Genomic DNA, 25,037 nt, shown 5'->3' with positions numbered 1-25,037 from the left:
GTGGGTGCAAATGACACCCGAACGCCTCACCGCGGGATTAATGATTGGTGACATCACTTCTGAAGCTGCGCGTGTGTCCGCAGCAACATCTCTGCTGCTTCTGACTTACTGACCAGACACGTGCGCAGGTGCAGCGGCACGTGGACCAAAAACAGTGATTAGACAGATGAGCGGCGACACTCTGACCCGACGAGTACATCCAATGCTTTAAACACCGATACCGCGTGTCCTGAAACACACACGGAGAGGGAAAACGTCTCCCCTGTTTAGCTGATGTCTTACATAAGCTGTCGAAAGCTGTGCTCCTCAGGGGTCCAACGTGCACAGAACACTGGCTTCCTCACACCTGACCGGTGGTGCGGCTCCCACGGGAGCTTCGCGAGGCTGTTTGGGTTAAAAGACCTTATCTCACCTGTGGTGGCTGCGGGAACGAGGATGGTAACCCTCCGCCATCAGAAAACTGCTTTTTCTAATCAAAGTAAACGATTTCCTGCAAGCGTCCGTTTGTGGCTTCGTCGCTCCTGACTGGAATTTGATGTTGCGTTGAAGCAGCTGCACTCCTCGGGCTTCTGCTGCCACCCTCAGCTCAAGGCCGGGAGGTTTTGTTTTTAACGCGCGCCGATTAGAACTCCCCAGGTTCTTAAGGATCTTTATGTTGGCGGACAGCGCCACCTAGTGTCCGGGCTCTGCACGCCTTCTCGCTTTTTTAAAAATCGAAATCATCATCAAACCACAAGGGAGCAGGTCTGATATGAGTTTTTAATCCCAACCTCATTGAATCAGTAGGCAGACGCACGCAATTCCCATCAGACACGAGGTGATATTCCAATTTCACTCATATTCGATACAAATCTGAGACACCGCTGAAACAGTTCATACTGCTAAATCTGAGACCCCTTTTATCTGAAACAGCAGTAATAAACCAGCAGAATAACTCTGAGCAGCGCAGTGCATTCTGGTTAGGAACCAACACAGGTGTGTACCAACATCCGTGATCCTGTTCAATGAGGCAGGAGAGCGACGCCTGGAGGGAACAGGGTGTGAATTAGCTCCTTTGTCCACACACCTCTGCTGCATTCCACAACGGGAAAAGGCAGAGGCTCGACAAACCTGAACACTTCCGGCCCCCACGGTGGGTGTGGCCGATGACGACATCAGGTGAGGACACGCGTGCTCAGATTAATGTGTTGGAATGTAGCTTCAGTTCCCGTTTAGGCAGTTTCACTTGGGTCATAATCCTCTTCAATTTTAAATTGAAATCACAGGTTCATTAAAATCACTTTCTCTGCTTTCAACAGTAAGACGCTGATTTCATTTTCTTTATTAGTGGCTTTTATTTCTGATAAATGACATGTTAGTGTCATCTCTGCACACACAGTTATCCAATGAGCTTTGAGTATTGGCACAAATATACAGATGAACATCCCTGTGTACAATTCAATTAAGATAATATGTAAAGATGTCCAGAACACAATATATGTTTCCATCCTAACAGGACAAATGCTTTGAACTTGAATCCATTTTAAAAATCAAATTTTCTTCTTTAGGAAGCCAAATTACTAACCAAGACTTGACTGATACACTTGAGAATAATAAAAACATGTCATTAATAAAATAATCACCTCTAAATCTGAGAAAGCCAATGTTTTTATCTGGTTTCTAAAACATCCAGATGAGGAAAAAAAAACAAAAACAAATAAAAGATAAAAGCACAAATGATAACATTAATTACGTGTAAGCCCAGAGAATCAATAAGGCAAGCAAAGCTCATACTATGGTACAGTTAATTATATACATCCTGTTTACACGTTAACTCGGCGGAGGGGTGGGTTTGTCGCCCCCTATTGGCGCAAAGCTGCACTGCACACAGTTCAATAGGTCCTCTGTCCCAGGATGGCTGCAGCAGCAGGCAACCAGAGGAGCCAAAGTCCAGCCTCACCCACAGCCTGGTCTCACTTGAGCTCTCAAACAGCAGAGATGACACTGCGACTCTCCTGTCCGCTTAATAATTGCTAACGTGGCTTTATGTCCCAGATGATTTACAGGGAGGATATACCGGTATAGACAATGTGCACACTCATAAATAATGCTGGATACACAAGCAATCGCTGTTACTGGTGTAATGATGAGCAAAAACATGGGTGGTGTCTACAAAAACAAAGCCAAATGTAAACAAATCATCAGGAGCGGATGATCGTTACCAAAGGTGAGGTCTGAGCATCACAGAGCCCGACTCACTCAGAGGTATACAGAGGCCCGGAAATGTGAGGGACGAATTACGTCCAAGCAGAGACAAATCCAGTCTTATAACAAAAGAAGGTGCGTGTGTGTGTCTCTGAATGAAGGGAGCCTTTAAAACAAACGCATCATCGGGAACTGTCCGTGTGCTCATACATATTTCCTGCAGGAGTTCTATTCCCACATGTTGGAGATTGTCCAGTGGGTGTCAGAAAGAGGTGGAGCACACACACCGTTACCCACTTCTTTCACATTGCCTCATCTCTGCTGTTGGAAGACAGCTTAAACTGGTCCCTGCAGGTGGTATTCTTCCAGGTAAATGCTGGTTACCAGCAAGCCACTGCTCTGGAGGGCCTCCCCCTGCATTCACACGAGGCTACCAGCATAAGAACCCGGAAGCCAAAAGGGGGATTCAGTCCACAGCAGAAAATAAATGCAGCCATCCAATCCCATCCTGCCAATACTGAGGTGACTGTGCATGTGTGAGTGCAGGCCTCTGATATCTACACAGAGTCACACCGTTTTAAATAAATCGTCACAGGAGCAGCCTGGTTTAGTGAGGAGAGCTAAACGAAACACAGCCCCAATGGAAAACTCACAATACCTGAAGCAGAACATGAATTAGGAAGCTCAATAAGGCTGGAAAAACCACACAAGACCAGCTTATGTTCTCACCAAATATAAGGACCTTCATGTGGGTCAGGATTAAAATCCAGAAAGAAAACCTGAAGAGGATTACACAATAAGACTTCAAAAAAAAAAGTAAGAGTAAGCCTTAACGCTTAAATCAGAGATGAGATGAATCACAATAAACAAGCCAGCAAGAGTGACACATGATCAGTGCTTGATATATACAGTGAATAGTGTGTGTGTAGAGACCACAGAGGAAGGAGCCCCCGCTGGCCGTGGGTGCAGCGGGCGTCAGGCTGATGAAGCCTTGCTCTGGCCTCACGGGGGCGTCTCAGCGGTGTTGGCGCTGCTCTTTTTCTTTGCTGGCTTCTTCACCGGCTTAGTTTGAGTCTTGTAGTGGGGAGAAGGGAGAAGGCGAAGAGTCATTAATGGCTGGTTAAACAACAAAAGGGAGGAGAAAGAAAACAGGGAAATTCTTCCAACGGGGGAATATCGACTCTCCCGGCAGTGTTTCAGCTGGACCGTCATGCACAGACTTGATCAGAAGCCATTAAGAAAAGGAAAAAATAAGTGGAGGTTAACCTGAGGACACTCTGAATGGAATGAATTTGGTCAAGGTCCCGTCTCCAAAAGGGGAAACAGAAGCAGCACAAAGTTGTAAAGTTTTAGCCCGGATATTAAACACTAAAAGTCCAGCTCTACGAAACACTAACGGGCCCCAGCGCTGGCATGATGACAGTGTGTGTGTGTGTGTGTGTGTGTGTGTGTGTACCTCCGTCTTGACTGTGGCAGTTTTCTTGGTAGTTTTGGCAGTGCTGCCACGTTTGGCTGCTTTCTCCACCACATCCTCATCGGAGTGTTCGGTCCTCGTGTCCGATTGGTCAGAGCCGTGTTGGGAGGAGGCGTCGTCAGCGAGCGAATTGGCCGCCAGGGAGCGAGCTGCAGGAGTAAGCCAAACAAAATAACAAAAAAAACCAAACAAAACATGGTCAGCGACTGGAAGGTGTGGCGCTGCGATTACATGAGGTTAGGGCCAAACACATCCTGTACCTACCCTCATCCTGGAGCCCAGCTCATCTCCACCTCTATTTACAGTGTCTGGTCACTGCCATTTAAAAGAGCCTCTCCATGCACAACTCACTGTGTTATTGTTTGGTGCTTCTCTGTTTGCAGACATTTAAATGTGCCACATCACCCCTTCACCCACAGCTAGCTGCCCTCTGTATTCTGCTCACACCTCGTCCCACACACCCAGCCAGCTGGCAGCCGAGCACACGCCGTCCTCCTACAGGACTCACATGCTTTCACCCCCAGCTAAAGACCCCCCCCCTCCCTCCCACAGCCACCCTGCAAACTTTGACATCACAAGACTCCATTTGTCCCGACCAGACCCGGCCTCTCAGACGAATAGAGAAATAAAGCTCTTGTTTTACACGCATGTACAGAATATATTCGCAGATGTGGGTGGACGGGGTGGACGGGGGGGGGGGGGCTGGGGGCGATGACGTGTCACATTTCAGAAGTCTTACTCTGCCGCCCAGCTGTGCTCCTGGCCCGGGGCAGCGTGCTGGCCCCCGAGCTCATGTCGTCCGCAGGCTCCCGTCTCACGCGAGGCTCCGACGTGTGGAGACCCAGCTCGTCGTCGGCGTTGATGAGGGTCAGGTCCTGCATGCTGAAACTCCGCAGCTTGTCCGAGAGCACCCCCTGACCCTGAACACCCAAAAGACCACGTGTTAAAGAGCATTTTAATCTTAAACCTCCTGATGAACCACACATGAGCCCTCAGGGGACACTGAAGCAGCCCGGCTGCATCTCATCTGATTTGAGGCGTCTACAGAGGTCTGGAATGAGTCGGCGACCCACCTTGCTGGCTGCTGTCACTGCCGCGTTAGCAGCCAGGTTGAGGCCCCTCTTCCCAAACCTCATCATGGTTTCATAGCTCCTGTCTTTGGCCTGTGCGATGTACTCGTCTATCTCCTGCAGCACGGAGGAAGGAGGCAACGGAGCCACATCAGAGGCCAGTGAAAGCCGGGACAGACGTGAGAACCAGGTGAAGCTGGGTCCTACCTTCTCTTTGTTGGACAGGGTTGGGTGGACAAACTTGCGGTAGAGGACGCTGGAGCCCTTAGTGTACGGAGACAGCAGCCAGATCACAAAGGCGATCTTCAGCTCGAAGTAAAATGGAAACCTGAGCGACGAGAAGATTCATAGGAGCGTCTGCAGAGCATTTTCACGTGTTGCACCCTGGGAAACTGAACAACCCTTCAAAAGAGTCCCGGTGGGGGCGGACAGTCATGGCTGAGCCCATGGAGACTTATTGACAACAGTTGTGTTCAGCCTCTGCTGCTGGAGCCTTAAACACCTTCTTGGGTTACTTTAAAGTTGATCCCCATTTCAAGGGGGGGGGTCTCACAAGACTGTTCAGTTAGCTCAGCCACCACATAGACGCAGAGTAACAAGCAGCTCGTGACTCACCATGATAGGAACAAGTCTGTGGCCGTCTCAGCTGTTGTGAACAACGCAAACACGATCCAGTACATCATCCACTTCACCTGGACGGACACACACACACACACCACACACACACACACACAGAGAGTGAGACAACACAGAAATAGAACATGAAAGCCCAGAGCGCCCGGCGTGCATGTGCCGAGACACGTGGGGCGCACATGCTAATACAGGACGCTACATATGTTTTAGTGCTGTCAGAGCGCATCAGCGTACAGAGCGAACCTCCTGGAGACCAAGGGAATGTAGGGCACCGTCTGGGCGGAGCGACCACATGCTTTAGCTCTCAGGGAAACGCCAATATTCAAAGATCTGGACGCATCGGATCGGAAGGAGACGGCGCAGAAGCAGCTGAATCATTCTGCTCATTATAAATGAGTCAAAGGGAAGAAAAGGGGATAAAAACATCAGCGCTAAAAAATGGCCTCCTCCACTCTCTCAGCCTCCGTGGTTTCCAAAGTTGTAAGAGGGGCGTTGCCATGGCAGCCTGCCAGGAGACCGTTTCCACCCTTCTGTCTAATCCTTCTGGACCCCTCGCCTCTTAACTGTCCGAGGGGGACCTCATCTCAGGACACGAAGAGAGCAGCTCGATGCTCCTCCTGAGAGGGGCTCTCTCTCAAACAATCACCCGTTAACGGGACCCGTTTGTCCTGCTGCGATACCAGATCGCAAACTTCCCCCGTTCAAACGGTCGGGTTTCCACCCACGACTCAGGAGGAACGCAGGCGTTTTAGCCAAAATGTAAAAAAAAAAAAAATCATGACTAGAAAATTCCAATACGTGAATCACGCTGGTATCGAGGGAGCGGGCGGCTCCGCGTTCAGAAAAAACGGATTCGATCAAGACGATGTTCGTTTAAAGCCGATATCTCAGCGTTACAGCCACTAAACGCTGCGGCGTGCAGCGCTAAACGCTGCGGCGTGCAGCGCTAAACGCTGCGGCGTGCAGCCCATCGGGCAGTTACGCAACTAGCAGTGTTACTGCTGCACTCATCAGCTATAAATGATCCATTACACGGTCATCAATAGACATTTGGACCAGCGGATGCTCCCTGTAGTAGTGCAAACCTTAAGCCAGACTAAGCTGGATGCACGCTGACCCAATTCTGCTCCTTTTTTGGGGCAAACACAGCCAAGAGCAGAAGGAAGTGAAACGGTGGACGACGGGTGGGAAAATGCAGCCTAGCCCGGCGCGTCATACTCACATATTCTTTAACGTTCTTCGTTTTGACGGCCTTGTATGAGGAGTACGCTGGATAGAGAGTCCCAAATGCGAGGCTGCAACACAACAAGAAGACAGACGGGGGTCAATGACAGGTGGCGTTTTGGTTCCTCTTACAGCAAATCCTCCGAGTGTGTGAGAGCAGATGAGGGATTGGGTTTTGGGACAGTGGGAAACACGCGGGAGTCTGCCAGAGGTGAGCCGCCACGTGTTCCTCGGGTCCACGGTGGGATGGCTGCATCCCTGACGCGACAGGATGCCGACGACGGAGCTCCGGGCCGGCAGGAAGCGCTGGGTTCAGAAGGCCGCCTGTTGTTCTTGTGGAGTTACAATGTAAACCAGCGGCTGCAGCTTAAACAAACAGGGCCCGCCTTGGAACGGCGCTGACGCTCCCGGCAGATTCTTCCACCTTTAAGCAGGTCCCGTGTCCCAGGACGTGTCTAAAGCGTCGCCTCATCTGTGTGGGGCCAGGTCCAGCTCCTGGGCTGAAGGTGCCGCAGCTAGAACGGTGCACAGGTGGAGAAGAAGCCAGCTGGGAGCAAACTGGCTGCCGACGTGTTATTTCCCCACTTATGTAATCCAGACGTGCAGGAGGACTGTGACGAAGCCTTTTCATTTCCAGTGGAAAGCTCCAGCAGCTGAGGGGGGGGGAGTGGACGCGGGGGGAGCAGCTGGCTTATTCAGCCCAGTCATCTCCGCCGTCAGGATGATGTGGTGCACAGGTGGACCACAACACTGGGCCTCCAGAGCTCGACAGAACGGGGCAGAATCCAGAAGCTGGTGTCATTATTAAAGGTCCCTTTAATGTCGCACCAACGATCAGGTGACGGGCGGTCACATGTAAACACCACCGCGCACATGTGCAGTTTACATGAGCATTTTAATGGTTTAAAGCCGCGCCATTCGCTCCTCTTTAGCATCCTCCTTGTCCCCCCCCCCTCCCCATTAACGCTTTGTGCCGTGAGGACGCTGGTTCGCCCGGACTGGTTAGCAAACAGACGTTAGCGACCAGATGCTAACGAAGCCGAATCCACCGCATCATCGTGTCAATTAGAGCCGCGTTTGTCCTCACAAACAACCGCAGCTGTCGCCCAAATACCCGCCTGAAAAGCCTATTTAGGTCACACGACATTGCATTTAAACAAAGCGGGCACAAGCCCCGGGGAAGGGTCGGCCGGCCGAGCCTGAAACGGCCGGTGAATGACGCCGGCTAACGGCGGGAGAGTCGCCCAGAACCCGGCCCGTACTCACACCACTACCCGCGAAATGATCCACGACACCATCTTGCTTCGCCGCGCGGCCGTCAGCCCTCGTCGCCTCTGGGAAACCCGTCAGTGGTGCGGCCCCATTCCCGTCCCGGCCGGCTGTGGTGCGGTGCGATGCGGAGGCTCCTCGCCCGCTGCTGCGTGCGGTCAGGTGCGGTCCCGACAGCTTGTGAGGATGCTGCAGTCTCTGGATCGGAGCCGAGCGGCCGCCGCTGCATCTGCCGCAAACAAGGGCTCTTAAAGGGGCCGCAGCCGTGTCGGCGAGTCCACCCCCCCACCCGATACACACCGAACAGGAAAAGCACTCGGACAGCGCAGACCTCCGCCAAACTATGATGAAGACTCCTTCAAACGGTTACACAGGTCACCTCTGATCAACACCTTGGGAGGTCAAAAGGTCACAGCCCCTCCGGAAGCCGTCACACCACCAGATTTTAGCCATGTGCTCCCCCGCCCATGATCAGCATTTCCTGCCTCTTATTAGCCAGCTCATAACTTCCAGACCCGGTGATAACATCTATTATCAATAAAGTGGGAACACTTTATGGACAGCTAATGATCTTTGTCAAGAGTTGTTCCATTCCTAAAGGATACAAACATGCTCAATAATACTAAGACAAACGTAAGTTTTTGTAAACTTTATTGTGAAAAATCAAACAGACTGCTAAGATCAATATATATATTGATACACTGTTAATGGCCAGTAGTTCTGTTCAGCTGTAGTTTAGATTCTTGAACGTCCTTGCTGGAGGTCTGTAATCCATTCAGGTCATGAGACAGAGGTAACCAAGAAAAAAAAACACCAACAAAAAAAACTGTCTTTTCAGTCTTTCTCATCTTTAATTTCTGGTGTAAAACTTTTCTTTTTTTTTTTTCCTCAAAAAGTGAAACAAAAAATACAAAACTTTGGTCTGCTTCCGCCACTTGGCAAATTCATCGGAGCCACTTTAGGCAGAAGCGATCAGCTGTTAAAAAACAACCAAAAAGAACCCTACAAAAACAGGTTAACCTCACTCGTATAGAAGAAAAGAATACCGGTCATGAACATGTGAGCGTTAACTCATAATCACATTTATTCAGTCTCTGGTACGGTAGCTGAACCTCTGCTTCGAAGGCACGGCAGCTTTTACCTCACTTTAATCTCACATGTACACTAAAACAACAGAACAAACACACTGACCTTAAATACAGAGTTAATCCAAAAAAAAAACATAAAAACAAAACTGGAAAACTAGACAAGTTTGAGCGACTGTGTGACAGCGATAAAGGGCTTCCTTCATCCAGGCTAACTAACCCCCCCCCCATTTCAATTCAGCTTTTCTGGCCCAACAAGAGACTTTTGCGTCCCTCAATAGAAGACCTACGTTCTATGGTAGTACGCTGCTCCTGCAGCCTGTACTTGTTTGTAGGTATGTTATGCATACTGAGTGTAGTAGTGGAGTGGTCGTCCGAGCCTGGACACGACAACGGTCTTACATGAGACACACTACGGACGTGCTAGTTTGGGTTCGTGAGCCTTCAGTGTCCCGACAGCATCCTTTACTGCATGATAGATGATGTTCTTCACCTGGGGAGCGAAACAACAGGAGGAAGCGTGTGAGGCAATGACAGATAGAGCTCAACCTCGTGTCTGAACGGCTAGCTGCTACATCTGGGGTAGCACTGCTAACGTCATAGAGATTAGCATCACCACACTAATACGATCACGAGCAACAACACATCTGAGTCGACCAGTCTGACATTAGCATCTGCTAAACTTGAATTATTCAGTTACCCCGCATCTTTATCCGGGGCAACACTTGACACCTAAACTGTCAGTATTGATCTTTAGTACTGAAACACTCCTGTTCTCTAGTGCGATGCTAAAAGTAGATGAGAGGAAAGGGGCAGCAACCTGTAGCTTGTCTTCATGGTTTGTGTGAGTGGTGGAGAGATGTCTGAACTCCTGGGTCAGTCTGAAACAGTGTCTCACGTGTTCTGGAGACACAAAGTCTTCTGCCACCTTGATGCAGCTGTACAGGTTGTGCACCTGAGAGGGGAAATTGACAAATATATTTGAAGAAAAGAAACCAAGCAAGGTTGAATTATTCAGTGTGTTGGTGGTATGTCGGACCTGGTGTGGAGCCCCAGCAGGAATAAATACCGCATCTCCTAAAAACTGTACAATTGACCATCCCTGGACGCCATATTCTTCATAGAGCCGGCGGCGAAGCACCTGGTCCAGGTACCAGCTCTGGTCGTGGATGGGATCATGGTCTGGGGGGTTCTCTTGCCCGTGCTCTTCTCCCACCTGACAAACAGTGGCAGTAATAAGTAACCTATCGCCAGGCCTCTGCTCATTTATCACCGCTGGATATGTCAGCGTGGACAGAATCGAGCCGTCGCTGACCTTACGGAGCAGTTCTCGGATTTTCTCAGCATCCTTGGCGGCGTAGATGTGCCAGAGCGCACCGGGCTTCTCCTTCGCGTCGTACACCCGCCTCTTGGTCATTTCATCCACATCGCCCTCTTCGATGGTGGTCATGACCTCTGGAGGACCAAACATAAACAACCAAAGACCACACATACAGAACACCAAAGGTCATCAGCAGCAGAACATGATGGAAGCATCCAGGAAGAGTGCTCCGATCATATATGCAGCCATACAAAGCTGCTGCTTTGCTCATGTGTGGTTAAACCAGCCGATACCAGAATCAGAACCATGTGGACCACAGATTCACCGGTTCATCTCAGCCTACAAAACACGTGCTCATTCAGGGCGACCTCTAGGTTTATGCATTTGTTTTAATTAGTAAAACTATTAGATGTCCTGGTCTAGGGCAAATGGCTCTGAAACACATGACCAAAACATCAAAAACCATGATCGGATCACCCTGAGACATTAAAGGCAACTGTTGCTTATTTAAGGATTTATCGTGTAAACATGTAACCGATAAGTATAACAGGACCCAGGATTAAGGGCAGAGCTGCTAAAATACACCTTGTACTGACTAAAAAGCTGACTTCACATAGAAATGATGTGAAAACGTGGTTATCAACTGGTCCCTTATGACCCAGGACGGGACTGCAGCTCCTTCCCCCAGAATTCTGTTGATTCTCCTGATATCGTGCGCACATTTAATCCAAGAGACTACACACTGACTTTAAATACAGCACATTAAACGAGCCTCCTACAAAATTGTTCCAATCGTCCCCGTTTGAGCCGAGCCTGCAGACGGACCCCAGGGTGGACCAGTTGAAATCCACCGGGGCAAAAATTACCAACTACACAACCACAAACACTGAGACGACGTTCACATTCGCACCCCAACACCAACTGCACGGATCAGCACAGAGCCGATGACCTCGCAGCCTGGAAATATCATGAACCTGAGCGAGTGTCCTGATGAGGGGCAGCAGTTGCAACCCTGAGGTAGCAGCAGGGTGTGTGTGTGTGTGTGTGTGTGTGTGTGTGTGTGTGTGTGCCAGTCACTGGGATGAGTGACAGGAGGGGGTAAAGGGAGATAAACCTGGGTGCTCTTCAATGACCAGAGCCGTCTGCATGAAACAGACTGTGCCGTTTACGTGTGTGTGCACACAGAAATGGAGTCATCATGCCAGGGTAGCAGACTGGTCTGAGAGCTCTGGTTACTACGACCAACACAATAACAGAAGGATGTGGATGGACATCGGAGGGGTAGAAAGGAACGTTAGTAAAGAAGGAGGACATGCTACTGAAGTGGTACAACGGAAAGTCTACAGACCTTTGCGTCCATCGATATCTGGCTCTGTGGATGAGAAACGTTGCCACATTGAAAACGAGTGAGACCCACGAAGGGGATTGTCACGGTCCGATTCAAGCCCACCGACCGTGGGGTCACAGTAACACGCAGCGTGTGCAAACGGCCCCGACATAACGGGGGCGGCTCGCAAATTAGCTGCAAGAAAACGACTCTGGCTCTTCACGTTCATCTTTTATATCAGAAATCAGAACTTATTCCAGAAGAGATTCTGGGTTTAAAGAGTATTTTACAACTAGCACTGAGCCTCCAAACGCCCCTAAATGAAATCCAGTGCATGACGTAGGTGCACCGACCTTGCTCCTCGTCCCCTTCTCCGTGAGGGATTCCAACGTAGACCATGACGTTGACGGCATCCGAGACGTCCAGGTGGAGATTTGTTGTTCCGACCTTCCTGTCTTCAGATGAGGTCAAACCTGCGGGGAGGCAGAGCGACGCTGGAGAACCCGGGGAGGGTGGAAGATGAAACAGCGCTTTAGCTGGCCCACTTGATCTCACCATAGGCGTTGTACATCTTGGGTCCGAGGTCTGGACGCACGAAAAAGTTTGGCAGCCGTGCAGCCAGGTTTAGTCGACCGTCTCTTTTTGTGTATTCGGGTAAGGGGAGGTTCTCCATCAGATCCTCGAACCTGGAACATCATGAGACAAAAACCAAAGAGATGAAAACTCGCTTAAACTGGAGGCTCCAGCTCACAAGGGAATAAAGATGGCGTGTTCAAAGATGGGGGGGTAATATAACATTTGAAAGCCGCTATCATGTTGATGGGGAAAATAAGCTTTTCTCATTAAGAGATTTCTTTTTTAAATGAGCAGTCTTTAAATCTTTAATGCTGTATTATGACATTCAACGTTTACACAAACAGACTGGAAGAGAGTCCTTTATTAGTGGCTCAGCCATTTGCGTACTAGTTAGTTTTGCCCTTAAACAGCTACATTTAGCTTCGGGTAACACAAGTTTAGCTGAGGTCAGCGTTTTGTTGCAATCACTAATTAACCAACTTTACTGCCTTTTAAGAGATTTTCCACTACTTGGAGGTCATTGGTCTATCTGAAAGTCTCCTTTCTACATCACAACGACTTCCTGGTTTCCTTACCTTGAAGGCATCATGTCTCTAAAGTCCTCTCCTGGAGGCCAGTCCTTTAGTTTTAACACCATAGGATTACCTTCAGGATCTTGCAGCCGCTCTGTAATCAAAGCAAAAAAGTGTCAGTAGCATATTTGCGCAGTAAAGGAAACACAAAGCCCCGATATTTCTATGTGGATCAATTAAACTGAATAATGAGAAACCTGTACTCACTAGAGATGATCTCAAAGCCGTCCCAGAATTCTCGCACCTTCACGTCGGAGATGATAGCACAGTTTCTACAATTGACCAGGTCTACATCCTGATCCCCAAACTCCCTACTGAAGGCCTCAGGCTGCCACAAGTGAGACTTCAACCGTTTGTCGATCCCCGACACCAAAACAGGCTTCAAGAGAAACAGAATAGCCAAGATTCAGAAGTCTGCATCTGCAAATGTCAGAACCTTTCTCACTCAGGTCCTTACTTGACCCTGCTTCCAGCACTCTCTAAAGATCTTCCAGTTGTTGCTGTTGCTGGGATCTTGCAGACAGAGGAGTCGTCCATCGCAGAGCCAGGAATGTGACGTGTGCGGTTCCAAGACACTCAGGCCCATCACTCCTTCTTTGCGGCCACCTAATGTCCCGAGCTCGCTGCCCTCGGACGCCCCAGTGCGCCGTCCTTCCGCTTTCTTGGTCTCTACGACCGAAGCGATGATGTGATCCAGGAAGTTGGGCAGGCTGCTCTTGAGTTTGTCGTTCTGACGGGTCAAAGAGAGAGTGTGAGCGTACACGTCAGATGTTTTCCTTGATGGGTTCTACACATCAACCATTTCATTACATCCTTGTCAGGTGTACATACGCCTGCTGTGGTGAACACGGAGGGGAATGGTACCCCGCTCTCTCCGGGGCCCTGAGGGAGTCTGCCTGGTCCAGAATTCAGTAAGTCCCGCAAACTGGACCCCTCAGGTTTTGACTGGGCCATACTGGAGCCCAGTAATAAGCTATTAAACAGCTTCGGGCTGGAAGCAGAAGGCTTCGAAAGGGCACTGAGTGAGTCCAAACCAAAGGGGGGGCGACTTTCTCGATTCATTATGGAACGAAGGGAACCAGCTTCTGTGAAAAGACACCAAAGGAGAGGGTAAAATTTACACTTTATTATCAATTCATATATTTGACCGAGCGGTGATGCTCACCCTTAGTGTCATCTTTTGCTTTCTGTGTTGCCAAGTCTGCCAACCAGTGCAGAGCAGAGCTGTTGCCTTCTCCTGATGAACGGGACTCTCTGCCAGAGGAGTGGGTGAGGTTGCTGGGGGAGGATGTACCACTGGTAGTGCTACTGCTACTGCCTATATGTTCACCTCCCCCGCTGTCTGATGGTGCTGCAGACTGGGACGTTTCTGTTTTGATAGCTGCTGTTTCAGCCTCTGATTTTGAATTAGAGCCAACGGCTGCAGCTCCACTGCTGGTTGTCGACTGTTGAGACAAACAAAATCGTTCAGAGACTATTTAATCTGCAATAATAAGGAAACTCGAAATAAGAAAACCTGATTTGGATAATGTTTACTTGTGATATTCCATTGGGGGCACTAGGGCGAGCTAGAGGCTTTGTGTGTCGACTGGCACAAGGACAGTTGGCTTTAATGCCCCACTTCCCTCTGGCTGAGTGCACCATGTCACCTATGTTGTAAAGAGCTGAGAGAAGAAAAGACAACAAAATCACTACAGCTCTTGCCATTTCCACAGTAGGCTGCAGTTTTTATAGGGCATCATACCAAATAATTAAAAACCAAATCAAAATCAGTTACCTGCCCCCGGTATGATCTGCGTGGGCATGAGGTTCTGTGGTTCGTGCGGTTGGCCTTTGGCACACTTTAACCACGAGAACACCTCATCTTCTGGAACCTCATCTACGTCTATGAGAAAGCACACATCAACCTGTATGATATCAATGCCCTCAATCCCAGAGATATCAGAAATGGTTGAGTTTGTTGACACATTTCTTTGCACGTAACAACAGAAGAAGTCAACTCATGCCTCCAGCCAGACTCACCCTCCCTGGGCCTGTTCCTGCGCAGTCGATAGCAGTCCAGACACACTCCAAAACCACACTTGCGACACACCCAGTGAATATTGAATAACGTGGTTTCGCAGACGTCACACATTTCTCGGACGCCGCGCACAGCACGTTTCCATGCTACTTTTTCTGAAAACGACAACAACAACCGAATGTGAGCAACCACACATTATCTGCAGGAGAGTAAATCCACTGGGCCGGTCCTTGGACTCACGGTGAGGTTCCACCATCATCATGGCCTCTTTCTCAGACATGACCAGTTGACAGAACTGGTCCCCCACGTTGGCCAGGATGTACTTCGATGTATCGAGGTCAAGCCCCCCTTGGATAGCTGGTGCAGGTAGCCACAGACCCATGGCCATCGAGTCGCTCTGCTGGGGACTTAGAAACCCTTCCACACGCAGTATACCTTTACGGGTGAATGCCAACCTGGTCAAGGCAAAAAAGTTAAACCCATTCTCTTGTTTTTCTATTTGGTTCACTGTAAAGTAGAAAAAGGGCAAAGGGGGATTAAAGACACGCACCTCCTGAAGTGGAAGAAACGACAGGCCACATTTGGGTCATCTTCATCGTCACTGTCATCCTCTGTCGATCGATATTTCCTGTAACGCTCCAGGCGGCACTCACGGCACTTGTGCAAGTGGGGGGCCACGCTGATGCAGGAGCCGTCCTGGAGAAACGACTCACCAGACTGCTTCAGACGACGCACTTTGCTCTGGTCCTTCAGAACAGACTGGCCCACTGAAACAGTCAAAACAGTGTGAACTCCATTAGGAGACAAGTTTTTTCATTACAGTGATACAATCTGAGGCTGGGTAATGACGAAACTTGCCTTTAAAAGGTTTATTTCGAGGACGGCCCTTAACTCCCCCTTGGACTTTAGATTTATTGCCAATTGCTCCTTCCTTGGAGGAGTGTTGAGGCCCTCCTGATATCTGACCTTTCTCTGGACCATCTTCATTCTCACTCAGGTCTGACAGATCACTATTGCTGCTGGAATCAGAGTCTCGTTTGGATGATTGGCCTCTTTCCTCCAGAGTAAACTTCTGTGACTGGTTCTGCTCAAAGGAGGCAGGAACCTCTTCCATTCCGCTGGTGCTTCCAAACATGGGGGATCCAGAGGTGGAAGAAGGCATTTCCTGTACTTCTTGCTCTTCCTTTACAACAGTCCCATCAATTTGTGACTTTTGTGATGTGGCGGACGCTGGGGAGGAAGAAGAGTTCGGAGACGCTGACTCTGAGAGTGTCGGGAAGGGAGATGGCAGAATCCCTTTAGGCGGCTCTGCCATGGTGAAAAGGTTTGGCTTATTGTCCGAGGCAGGGCCGAGGCCCTGTGACTCAGCCCCGGTGAGGTCAGCAAAGGTGGTATGAGATGTTTTCTCACTATATGCCAGAAAGGGATTGGCAGGCTCTTTGGAAGCCTGCAAAAAGATGTTCTGGTGGGTCTCTGTAGCATTAAAACCAGACTGCAGGCCCAAGACCCCAGAAGGAGTCCCAATATTACTTCCCTGCTTGGAAGTATTTGGAGACCCAGAGGCTGCAACTGCTCCACCAGCACTTAAACCAGTACTTCTCCCTCCTGTAGAAGCTACACCCTGGAAGACTGATGAAGGTTTATTGAGCACACCATTTCTTGTTGGATGGGTCTCAGGCACTTTGGGCAGCTCAGACTTTTTCTGCTCTTCTGTGATGGTTGCAGGCTTAAAAAGGCTCGGGGGCTCTTTACTCAGGCTCTCAGACACTACGGAGAAATAATTGGTGTCTTTTGACTGAGTCTGACCAGCACCTGGGGTGGGATTAGAGCCAGAATTCTGGGTCATACACTGAAAAAACAAGTTTTGGTCTTGCCGGGATTGAGCATCAGGCTTTGTTCCGCCAAAACCAAAACCAAAGGGCCTCTGTGGATCCTGAGAGGTCGATGTAGGGCCTCCATTTGTCTGGGCAGGAGCATCTCCAAAAACAGAGACGGTAGGCCCAGTCTGGGACACAGGGAACCCTGGAGTCATCTTAGAACCCTGGAATTCAAAACACTGTGGTAACATAATACGACATCAACCACCGAAACAATAGAGTCACGCGCTGCAAATACAAATGAAAAATACAGACAAATCTGATCATTGCGGTCTTACCTCAGTGTGTCTGCCCCAGGTGGGTGTGATAGGACAAAAACCAACAGAAGAAGAGAGTGCCACACTAGGGCCACTGTCATTTGACCACGAAATTGTGACCGGTCCAGGGGAGACAAGAGCAGCTGTTTTGGAGTAAACTGACTGGGCAGGCTCCTCTCGCTCCGACTGTGGGGATGGGGAGGTCTTAGGAGCTGTGGTTCCAGGGACGAGGCTTGGCATCTGTCCGAGAGAGGGAAAAGATGTGGTGAAGGGAGAAGGTGCTGGTTTGAGCGGAGGAGGGTTGGGGGTGAGAATCACAGCAGTGGTGGAGTCAGCAGCCCCCTGTGTTGACAGTGAGCGACCGTTTTCTTTGATGTGGGCGGGGTAACGAGAAGGAGCGAGGATGGTCTGGTCCAGCTGGGGTAAAGAATTGCTGCTGGGACACATCTCTCTGCCCTGAGGAAATGTTCCTTCTGAAGAGCTTCCATTTTTGGTTGTGCTGCTCACTCTTTCATTCAAGTCCCCGCAGATCTGGCCGTCGGCTTCCGAATGTCCGGCTCCTTTAAACCGTTTCAAGTTAAGGTCATCCTCTCCTTCGGAGGCCGTCCTGCGCCTTCGTCCACTGTCCCCTTTCAATACGTCACTGTCCTTCCTGGGCTGACCATTGTTGGCAGGCTTATCGAGGGAGAGGGGTTAGGACATTAGTTAAATGATACATCTTCAGGTTTTTTCCTGTGTGTTTTAGCAACTTTACCTCTTCTTCTGAAAGCATGACATGGATCACGCGAGGATCCACCTTATGGTTTTCTTCCCCCTGAAAATAAATATTTTTATAATATTTTACAAAATAACCACATTTCTTTGAGCATGTTTTTCAGCCTCTTACTCAATGGTGCTAACAACATCAAATAACTTAGTGATTCCTGTTTGGTTTACCCCATCTAAGGTAATCTCCATTATGTGAGAGATGGGGTCATGCTGGGAGACCAGTCCGGTTGTCCAGCACTCCTCAAACTCTGGCTGGTACACACGAACCCTGCGTCCTTGAATGGTGTATGACCCTGTGAGGAGAAACAGGTAACGGTTATTATTTCAGGGATTGTTAGTGCTGCTGGTATAACCAGAGTGGAAACTTTACGTCTGTGTTGAGGTTTCAGCCAGGCAGCAAGTGTTGGTGCTATAATCTACAGCCCTGGACCACAGATCAACTACAATAACTACAGTCTCAGGTATATAATAGCCACAGTCCCCATGTTAGATTAAGATGATTACCACATTGAATTTTCAGGAGTTTTTCTACACTTAAAAATATTCCTGAAAGTTGGCTGATTAATGCAGTCTGATCCAGGAAGCCATAAAAATATAGCAACAGAACATTAAGTGCAGTAACATTAGAACAAACAGTCAAACAGCTTGATAATACATACTTTGAATGATCATTTTAGAAACATAATGGACACTGTAACAAACTTAAATCCCGGAGACGCAACAGTTTAACCTTTTCTGAAGATCTCTTGGAGCTCAAAGTCACTGTGCCAGCTGGAGATGGCAGCCTGCAGGGAGGGCTGCTCCAGCAACAGAGGGTGCCTCAAGTCTTTATCCACCTGCACAACAACACAAACCACACTGTCAACACATCTCCACATCACAGAATTACATTTGATGACCAAAAGAATTCAAATCAAATGTGACTCCGTAAATTAGATCATTCAGGACGGAAACGTGCGCCGTTAAATCCAAAAACACTTCTTCGTTTTTAAGAAATATATAAGCCACTGGCATAGCTACACAAAATGACTGTCACAAATGTTTGGCAAGAACTTCAAACCAAAAATACGCACCTCAAACCTCTGAAGAAGTTTTCTATCAGGAAGGAACTCACAGTTGCTGCTTCCAAAATACTCCACAGGAACCAGTGAACCCAACCCAATTCTGTCCACCAGGGAGCGGAACACCTGAGGAAGACAAAGCACAACTCTTTGGCGCCATCAAATACCAATACCATGCTGTGTATTCTCTCAAAGCAATATAATTTACATTTCTATGACATATTCATTTTTTTTAAACTCCATTTGCTGAGAGAAATCTTCTGGCTGAGGCACTTGAATTCCTCGCCAGTGCACAATTAACAGGCTGATGTTTACACAGATGCAGCTTGCAGCGATAGATCGCAACAAAAAAAAGAGCCAGGTGGGAAAAAACTTCTTCTTCTATCTGCACACTTCACAGAGCTGTAGGAGAGAAGATTCTCTTCCGTGTTCATCTCCTTCCTCATTGTTGTTTCCTTTGTCATGATTTTTGCTGTTGGCGGTTCGCCTGGGTCACACCACAGTTGAACGATTGAATGGAGAGGGCCACGTGAGAGGAACGCCTCCTCCACTATTTACCAAGATTTATTCTGAGATTCAGTTTGTGCAGAAGGGGATACCACACGGTTCACTGCTAGGCCCTTTGCTATTTGCCTTGCACAAAACCAATTTTGGAGCACATTTATTCATCTTTATGCTGACGACACGGTCATATTTTGCACATCTGCAGGATGTGTTTATTAGTGCAGAAACAACTGAAACTGCAACGTGTTCTTAACGTGTTCTGGTAAAAGGAAAAATTTGCCTTGGTTTTTGTGAAACAGGAACAGGTGGAGTCTGATTTCTTCAGATTATTGATTTCTTTAGAAATACGTCTGCTGAATGTCTCGAGCAGGACAGAGTGTGTCTTAACGAGCTGAGCTTTATCAGAAACTGTGGAGCTCCATCTCATCATTGTGGCTTTTATACTAAAGTACAATGGCCATTTCTATACGTGCGCCGACTCGGCCATCGGTATGTCTTGATTTGCAAAGTTATTCTTGAGACTTTTCAGTTTTATTCATCATCCTTTTTAATATTGAAAAATGGGGCGTACAGTCTCTCATCTCGAGACGTTTACTCCTATTTTACTCTTCCTAAGGTCAAAACAGAAATGGGGAGGAGAGCTTTTAGGTTTTCTGCTCCAACTACATGGAACGTTTTGCAGTTAGACCATAAACTCCACAACCTAGCACTTCCTAATGTATTTAGGTCGATTTTTGAGTGCAAATGTTTGCGTTTGCAGACCCAGAGGCTGCAACTGCTCTGTTTACTGTGACCACGGGTTGTATAATAATGCTAATACTTCTACTAATAATACTGTATTTTACCAGCTGAAAGAAAGCAGCTTCCTCGAATTGGTCAGTGTTTATGACCAAAGAAAAACTCTGCATAGTGTAATTTACCAAAAATGCTGAACTATTATTGGTTACCACAGTCCACTGGTGATGAGAAATATCCAAACGTGTTGTGAGCTGCAATGTTAGATGACTTGCATCTTCTGAAAGGGAGGGGGCACTGTTCCATTATAACGTAACCTCTCCCCGCAGGGATTAAAGCAGCCAGTTATAAACATGAGCAAGCGTGGCCGTGGCTGCTGGAGGCTCCTCGTCCTGCTGTTTAAGGTGGAATGCAACTGCCAATTCAGCTCCACAAAGATCAAACATGAAAAAAAGTGCAAATACTGGGGGAGAAGGGGCCGACCCAATAGCTTAAGACTGAAAGCTAACTGGTAGCACAATGAGAAGCTCCAGACCATCCTGTGTTATCCCACTCACCAGAGCGGGGCACGGTGTGGCTGAGCCGGAGGCTCCGGTGGCCCCAGTACGGTCGCTTCGACTGATCCAGACGATGGAGTCTTCCACCATCACAGCTTTCACTCTTTCATCATACACCTTCACCCAGGAACGCCTCTGGGTGGCATTCTCAAACTCCACAAAGACCTGCAGGAGAACATGGAGGAGAGGGATTACTGCCACAGCAAGGGCCAAATCAAACACAAACACAAACACTCCAGAACTAAACAAGCTGGAAACTAAAAAGACCCAAAGGCATTTAAAAAACCTGAAATATTGGAATAAAATGACTTAACAGTGTAGATCCACAGACCAACTAGCAGGATAACAACAGAATTACCTGGCCGTTTATTAAAGTACCTAAAATATTCCAACATCTGGGATAAAAACTACTTACAACTGAAAAAATAAAGTCAAACAAGTGTAAAGGTACCATAAAGCTGTCATGATTTTGAAAACTTTTGTTTTACACACTGAAAACAACCCTTCAAAAGGATTTTTAGGTTTATGTATCAAGTATTTTTCCCCTTGCAACACAATTTTGCAGAAAACCTCTGAAACTCGACACATACGACCCAGTGAGTTATTTTAAATGGTGCCCTGTTCTACTACTGTTGAAGAAGGCAGTTTGTTGACAAAAAATATGCAAGGACATGAATATGAAAATACTGTTAACAATGAGGGACACGCAAACGGCATCAAGACAGAACTGAAACATGATTAACGCATCTCTAACAAAGCAAATTCGAGCCTCGTCAGACAAAATTACATAAATAACAAGAGTAATAAATCCAATTACCTGTTGTAGTAACAACTGCTTAAGGACAACACACTGTTCCTGAACGCCCCAAAACACTAGTTTTGCAGATGTTTACATCAGTTTAAAGGAACCATTATAATGATCATGACGCTGGAAATGTGGCTGACACGAGGCTGAAACACAGACCGACTGGGTGCAATCAGAAAATGTGTGAACCAACCCAACTTTATTCAATCATCAGTTATTAAATGTTCCTGCTCAGGTCCAGTGTCACCGAGATTAACATGTTTAATATGTTTTATACATTATGAACCGAATTATAACCCAGTGAACTGGCTGGGGGGAGCCTCCTGAAGTCTCCCAGGCTGGGTGAAGGTTCTGTGGTCAACGGCTCGCTGGATAGCAGTCAGCACATTATGGAAATTTTATACCGGACCTGTTTAAAGTACATTTCTGTTAGCTTCAATCTTCTGACCTTGTGCTTACATTGGTATAAATAAATTGGAATATATGCTGATCTGAATAAAACTGTGTCAAGTCAATTGGAAAGTTTTAAGAAAAACTGTGGTCATTTGATGAAAGACATCAGACAGAAGCTCTACTAAAAGCCAATTGTCTAGTTTTTGATGATCCAAATGATTACTATGCACATTAACCAGACAGGCTTCTTTAACAACCCCCAGAAGAAGGTTCTTCTACATACATTTTATAAAAATCTAAGCCTGCTGCTGCTCCTGTTGACTCAGCGGTGGAATACTGACACGTGATAAAGGGATGTGCACCGAAGAGAACTCACCAAAGCTAGTTAGAGGGCAGAAGGCAGGGTTTTAAACCACGACAGAGAAGCATTCGTTCATATCAGCTAATGTTCTCTCAGGTACTGCAGTAATGCCAGTGGGCTCTGGTGGCCGCCTGCATAATTATTACACTGGGAATCGCCTCCGTCCTGTTTAATCTTGACATTCTCCAATGGTTTTACATTTACATGTTATCCTCCAGTCACGTATCTATGGCTGGTCACCCTCTTTCCCCTCCTGCAGGAATTTCATTGTTGCACTGCATCAGTAAAAGGATGTAGAGTCATACATATGGATTTTCACATTTTAGCTGACTTTAATAATCTGGCAGACAGATGCACAGTTTATACTGAACTCAATAATATGATTATCTATCGAGCCACGTGAGATCTGTAGGCCAAGACCCCAACGTTGTACAGCTGCGGAGCGAGATCGGCTCTCAGAAACTCACACCATCACACGTCGTTTCGAGAGAAACGATATGGAAGAAATAAAGGATCCAGTCACGGTGAAGATTTTCCAGGAAACGTCTCGAGGAAATTCTGAGCAGCGTGGGAACGATGTGCACAAATTTGAACTCGGGATGGTTTAACTGCGAGGTAACAATATTAAAAACTGAGTTATCAACCCGCTTTCCTTATCATTCACTACAAAACACCAACAAAGCACTGGAACGACCAGAGAGCTGCCCTGTGGTGACAAAAGAAAGTGGGAGGATATGGAGAATATACACATTAACCTGTCTGGCAGCGCTGGGTGGATGAAAAAGGTCCATGTTTTGGGTAAATAGATATGAGAGTTAACAGCCCTCAGCCGGTTATCCGGTTTCCTAATTCAACTGTTGAAACTGCTTGAATAAGAGGACACAGGGAGAAACATCGGAACACACAAGGCAAAATAACACAAGCACATGCCGTTGGTTTAAAAGCCACAATCACACATTATTGGACATGTTATAGACGTTTTAACTAGTTTGGTTTGTAAATCAATATTGCAAATGATCATTGATGTTTGAAGGGGGAAAGAATGATGTTCGAGCAAAGTGAAAGTGAAAATAAAACCCGAATGAGTGTAAAGTGCATTAAATGGTGAGAATAAAGATGACAGACACACTTTCACTAAAGTCACCATTAGAGTTTCACACGAGCCTTTTGAATGACACAAACTGAAAATGGAAAATGAACATTGAACTGTTTTTACCGAAGACAAACATTGGTGTTGACGTGAAAAGCTCTGACATTTTATAGAACACAAACAAACCAAACATGCAGCTTTATGTAGGTATGTAGGTCACTCTCTATCAGCCCAATTCTTACTGTTCGTGGGGATATGAAATGTAGTACTTTTGTGCAAACTAAACAAAACTTGACCACATTGTTCTTTTTTTAAAACATAACTGCAATACTGTATCGAATTAAAAGTAAAGCAGACTTTAATTAAAGAGGCCTTGATTTAAACAAGAGGAAGGTGAGCTAAAGCTGGGAGCTAATGTTAATTGTTGCGGTCGCGTAACCTTATAATGACACAAAACTTGTGATAACACTGCAAATTCTCCGTATGGAGTTGGTTCGAACCTTCTTCGGAAGTTTTACTCACGCAATGTCCTTGGTTTAACATAAATCGAGCGCTAAAGAGCTAAACAAAGCAAAGGCCGCAAAGTCCCCGGTCTCGAGTTTAGCTTTGCCCCGGCGACTGCGTCTCGGAGCGGATGCGCGAGTAATTCGCTCAACTGCGATTTACGGAAACGTTCTTAATGGTCCCAATGTCTAAAAGTAGGTGGCACGCCTTGCACACAGTATCCGACGTGGATTTAGTGGGACACAACTTGTATGTAAACACTCACCGTTAGCCCGGAGGATGTCGTAGCCTCTCCTTCGTTCACCAGCGGGGCTGTCAGGCCGATGACGCTAACTGCATGCACGGTCCCCCGGAGCCAGTCCTTCGCCCAGACAGCTTTCTCCGATTCGGTCCCGTTCGCCGACCTGCCATCGTCGAGGAGCAAAAGCAAGCGTTTCCCTATCAGTTCTAGAGAATCCCCCATGGTTTGCTCGCAGGCTAGCTGCCCTCAGTTCTTCCCCGTCAACAGTGTTAACTTCTCCGCTCGGTATTAGAACTCAAGTGCGCCCGAAAACAGCAGAAAATCGCTGCCGCCGCGTCCCCGTCGCCGTCAGTTGTGCACAAGAGAGCCAGCTTCAGCGGTGGAACCCGGAGGTACGCCGCGGCGGAGCTAGTCACGCCAGGAATTCACCCAGTCGAAGTGTTATTGTCCTCGGCGCTACAGCGACTACCCTGCTCTGTCCGCCATTGAGTCCTGCAACAATCAAACGCACTCCTCGTCCACCAGCAGCACTGCGGAGACGCTGCAACTGAAGGGAAACAGCGGCCTCTGGCGGCGCGACGCCCGGTACTGCAGGACGATTGGGGGGGAGCGTTTTTCCGCAGTGTGGAAGCGGGGCTGAATAACCTCACCCTAAAATAATGAAATAAATCAGTGGGGGGGGGGGGCGACTCACAGCGACTTTCTGGAGTGTTTGTTTCAAAGATATGGCAACATGGATAGGATTTTGAGCGTGGTTTTACACAGAGAGTATCAGCTATATTTCCTCAGCTCCATTTAATACCTGCACATATAGTCTGTTTTACCCACAGTAAAATCCCATACCTGCAAGTTTGTTTTCATTATATCAATGGTATGAAACGTGTATGATAGTTTTAACGATAATATTCTAAACCGCAATAGAGGAATAGGTGTACTTTAAATGTGCAATGCGAACTGCCTCCAGAAGAGAGCAGACTCTTAAAACAAGTGCTCACTGCAGCCTGGTTTCAAGGTTTACAGAATAAAGAATAGGTCTCAAAGTGGCAATCGCTTTTTGTCGTTTATGTTATTTGTTTATTATGTTTTTAAGTATTGTCAATATTTGTTTTATGAGAAGTAGCGTTCTATT

The 25,037-nt window shown here is 47.6% G+C and overlaps 2 protein-coding genes across 5 annotated transcripts; both read right to left on the bottom strand.

Annotated features, from left to right (window-relative positions):
- Positions 1-1,309: 1,309 nt before the first annotated feature.
- On the bottom strand, positions 1,310-8,101 carry reep2 (receptor accessory protein 2). The gene is made up of 8 exons (XM_057042622.1): positions 7,852-8,101; positions 6,584-6,656; positions 5,344-5,420; positions 4,936-5,056; positions 4,732-4,845; positions 4,398-4,578; positions 3,641-3,807; positions 1,310-3,258 (listed from the first exon to the last, which is right to left on the bottom strand). Exons 1-8 carry the CDS (start codon positions 7,881-7,883, stop codon positions 3,187-3,189), a joined length of 837 nt encoding a protein of 278 aa, XP_056898602.1. The 5' UTR covers positions 7,884-8,101; the 3' UTR covers positions 1,310-3,186.
- A 387-nt stretch (positions 8,102-8,488) lies between these two features.
- On the bottom strand, positions 8,489-24,425 carry kdm3b (lysine (K)-specific demethylase 3B). Of its 4 annotated transcripts, XM_057042620.1 has the most exons (26): positions 23,933-24,424; positions 20,515-20,679; positions 18,731-18,844; positions 18,388-18,493; positions 17,826-17,950; positions 17,644-17,703; positions 17,397-17,564; positions 16,911-17,129; positions 15,614-16,796; positions 15,306-15,522; positions 14,996-15,210; positions 14,758-14,910; positions 14,513-14,620; positions 14,272-14,399; positions 13,901-14,180; positions 13,567-13,820; positions 13,193-13,465; positions 12,943-13,114; positions 12,739-12,829; positions 12,143-12,273; positions 11,941-12,060; positions 11,609-11,632; positions 10,255-10,394; positions 9,979-10,155; positions 9,760-9,894; positions 8,489-9,432 (listed from the first exon to the last, which is right to left on the bottom strand). In XM_057042620.1, exons 1-26 carry the CDS (start codon positions 24,128-24,130, stop codon positions 9,352-9,354), a joined length of 5,037 nt encoding a protein of 1,678 aa, XP_056898600.1. In that variant the 5' UTR covers positions 24,131-24,424; the 3' UTR covers positions 8,489-9,351. The 4 variants fall into 4 exon arrangements, with proteins under 4 accessions (XP_056898600.1, XP_056898598.1, XP_056898599.1 ...); XM_057042618.1 differs by having other exon boundaries at positions 16,911-17,564; XM_057042619.1 differs by lacking the exon at positions 11,609-11,632 and having other exon boundaries at positions 16,911-17,564.
- Between the last annotated feature and the right edge of the window lie 612 nt (positions 24,426-25,037).

Source organism: Takifugu flavidus, chromosome 9, assembly GCF_003711565.1.
Source record: "Takifugu flavidus isolate HTHZ2018 chromosome 9, ASM371156v2, whole genome shotgun sequence".
NCBI classification, from domain to species: Eukaryota; Metazoa; Chordata; class Actinopteri; order Tetraodontiformes; family Tetraodontidae; genus Takifugu; species Takifugu flavidus.
Note: the sequence above shows the minus strand (reverse complement) of the source record. Positions and strands in the feature narration are given on the sequence as shown.